The 3,162-nt window shown below is 47.4% G+C and overlaps 1 protein-coding gene across 1 annotated transcript; it reads left to right on the forward strand.

Annotated features, from left to right (window-relative positions):
- The first annotated feature begins 1,412 nt into the window (after positions 1-1,412).
- On the forward strand, positions 1,413-2,810 carry DEFB121 (defensin beta 121). The gene is made up of 2 exons (XM_032859418.1): positions 1,413-1,470; positions 2,683-2,810. Exons 1-2 carry the CDS (start codon positions 1,413-1,415, stop codon positions 2,808-2,810), a joined length of 186 nt encoding a protein of 61 aa, XP_032715309.1.
- Positions 2,811-3,162: the final 352 nt, after the last annotated feature.

The following is a 3,162-nucleotide window of genomic DNA, read 5'->3' on the forward strand; positions in this document are numbered from 1 at the left end:
GAGTCCAAGCAAGAGAGGGGTCCTGAACCTTCATGAGCTTCATAGTCATTCTGCCTCTGATCCTTACCCCACCAGCAGTCCGTGAAGATTCCTCTCTTCTCATTTCCCGGACATTTTTTGGCCATTATTCAGCTTTCTAACGTTTACAGGCTACATCCGGCCTGCTGCCTGATTTTGTATGGCCTGTGAGCTAAGACTGGTTTTTACATTTTTGAATGGTTGAAAAAAATGAAAATAATAATATTTAGGGATGTGTAAAAATTACATGAAATTCAAATTTTAGTGTCTAGAAATAAAGTTGGATTGAAAGGACTGCCATTTGCTCACACACGCTGGTGGCTTTTGTGCCATCAAGGCAGAGCTGAGTATAGCGACAGAGACCACAAGGCTTGCCAACCCCAAAATAGGTTGGGTGATGACCCAGGTCTGATGACCCCAGGCCTAGAGCACTCACGTTTCTTGGAGACAACAGTCTTGTTCCAGAGCAGGAAGGAGATAGTCCCTCTGTTGGTGTGCCCCTGTTTCTGCTCATTTGGAAATGATAGATCTTTCTATTGTTGTGCTAAAAAGCATTTGGCTCTTCTCTGATCCATCTACCCGCCTTAGGTATCTGAGCTCCTTCCACTCCCAAACTCAGGGCCTTATCCCAGAAAGGCTTTGTTATTGCTCACGTGCCAGCAGATAACTGGACTTCGGCGGGATTGCTCTGGCCGGCGTAGCTCTGCTCTGTGCATCTCTTATTGTCTTTGGACCACGGGAACAAATTGGCCCTTCCTTTGGCACCCGGGAAGATGCTATCAGTTCTTCTCAAACACACACTGTTAAAAGTAAGGTCTGTGGCTTTCCTGCTCATCGCGCTCCCAAAGGCCAGTGAGTGAGTTTCCAGAGGTGATGGCCATGGGGCCAGTACATGTTTCCCTCTGCTTCTGCCCTTCCCTTACTATCCTTTAAACGAATCGTTAACATATGGGACATCGTAGGGCGTCTTCATTGTTGGAGGGAACCCAAGGAACACAGAAGTATCACTCCTTATCTGTCTCATTGCTCTCTCTCTTTTCTTTTACCAGACATGAAATAATAGTAAAAACATTTTCCCCCTTCTTGGCTCCCCAGTTGCATTATAAACCTCCCTAGAGGCAAGGCTGTGTCCTCTTTTTGTTAACGTCCTGGCTTCCTCTGAAAGAGCAGACAAGGTGGTGTATTCAGGACCCAGTCCGCCAGTGTGGATGACTACTTGCCCATCTGTCCAATCTGAAATGACTGTTCCCTTTCTGGTTCACTGATCATGGGTCCGCCATGCTCCTTGAGGGCAATAAATACCAGTCTGGACTGCCCAGAATGGAGATCTCTGCCTGTCTTGCCAGTCCAGGAGCCTCCAAGCCTCCTAATCTCCCCCTGAGCTCCCAGCGTTCATGAAACTCATTCTCCTGGTTTTGACTGTTACCCTGCTCCTGGTCCGGGTCACCCAAGGTAAACAGGATCTCTCCCAAGGGGCAGTGGCTCATGTTCAGGGAATTCTGGGGGCTCTTGCAGCCTGGGCTAGGAGAATAGCAGGCTCCGCGGAGGGCTTTGGATGATCTCTGCAGCCAAGGGAAAATTTGAGTTGTCTGGTACCAACTGATCTTGCCAGCGCCATTACTTGATCTCTCTGATCTCTGGCTTGCTCTGGAAAAGTGGAACACGATGATGCAGGCAGAGGATATGTGCAAGACAGAGATTTGGGTGTGGAATATAGTAAAATGGGTACTTTTCCAAAAACACTTGGGAGGGATTTGAATTTTGATCTATTGTTGCCTCCATGAAAATGGTTCCTAGATTTCTGATTGAGGATTCTTTTTTTAAAGATTTTATTTATTTGTCAGAGAGAGAGAGAGAGAGAGAAAGCACAAGCAGGGAGAGCAGCAGGGGGAGAGAGAAGCAGGCTCCCCACTGAGCAAGGAGCCCGATGCAGGACTCAATCCCAGGACTCTGGGATCACGACCTGAGCCCAAGGCAGACACTTAACTGACTGAGCCACCCAAGTGTCCCTCTGATTGAGGATTCCAATTCCATTCTCAGACAATCTCAATTTATCTGGGCTACTTTAGCTTGTAGGTTCCACAGAGCAGCTGTTCCTCATTGTCTTGGCTGGTTAAGACCAGCAGAATGGCCCAGGATGTTGTGGAGAAGGGAGTATGACATTCTTGGGAATTTTACAGGTGCCCTAGAAGATGTGCAGAGAGATGTGCAGATGAGCATATTTCAGATTCCTATCCCATTTTGTTGATATGGTCAGAGAGGGTACTGACAGCAAAGGGGAAAGGGAGCTGATATGGGGCACCCGGTTACACTATAATATGGGGTAGATGAAAACTTGTAGAGAGGGGAACTGCCTGTTTTCCCCAAAGGAGCTGGTCAGGGAGGAGAAGTTGCCTCATAGGTCCCAGGCCACCATATTTGGGGGCCTTTGGAATTGTGACTCAGGGCACAAATGGGAGAAGAAAGGATAATGGCCCATCATCTCTGCTAAATCTGGAGGACGCCTTGTAAGGGCTTATTCCCCATATATGTCCTATTTCTCTCACTACTGTCATCTCTGCTGGGCTTTGACCTCCCCCTTCCCCAGCCCTCTGCTTTATTTCAAGACTGACCCTGCCCTCTCCTTTTGTTTTGTTTTGTCCTCTCCTTCCTTTTTAATTTCAGCCATGTACTGCTGGGGTAAGTTGGGAAGGGTCAGAACAATGTGTGAACAGAATGAAGTATTCCATATATTATGCATGGATGAAGCTAAGTGTTGTGTAAACCCCAAGCATGTACCTGTCAAAACTTGATCCTTAAGCACACCTGGAAGCCTGGGGTGACCTCTGTATCTGACCCCTCTTGCCCAACACTGAGTCCAACATCATGAGAGCCCACAGTTCTATTAAATCATTCTTGGCTGTACCATTTGTGCCTGGCATTTCGGCCTCATTATACTTACAAATCAACAACAGAGGAAGGTGTGTGTGCAGGTTGGGGAGAACAGGGTGGACCCGTAGGTGGTTAACAGTCTGTTTTTCACATCGCTCCTAGCCTGCTGGCCCACAACTTGTCCCAGATGATATAAATGAGGAATGTCCATTCTATCCATTTGATTCTTGTTTTCTAGACCAGCACTGCCAATAGAACTCTGCAAGGATGGAC

Source organism: Lontra canadensis, unplaced genomic scaffold (genome assembly GCF_010015895.1).
Source record: "Lontra canadensis isolate GAN:19392208 unplaced genomic scaffold, GSC_riverotter_1.0 scaffold16, whole genome shotgun sequence".
NCBI classification, from domain to species: domain Eukaryota; kingdom Metazoa; phylum Chordata; class Mammalia; order Carnivora; family Mustelidae; genus Lontra; species Lontra canadensis.

Bases quoted from the DNA above. Each gene is read 5' to 3' on its own strand.
- DEFB121 (XM_032859418.1), top strand. From the start codon at position 1,413: ATGAAACTCATTCTCCTGGTTTTGACTGTTACCCTGCTCCTGGTCCGG. The intron at 1,471-2,682 runs GTAAACAGGATC...TTTTAATTTCAG, and splicing joins CCTGGTCCGGGTCACCCAAG to CCATGTACTGCTGGGGTAAG.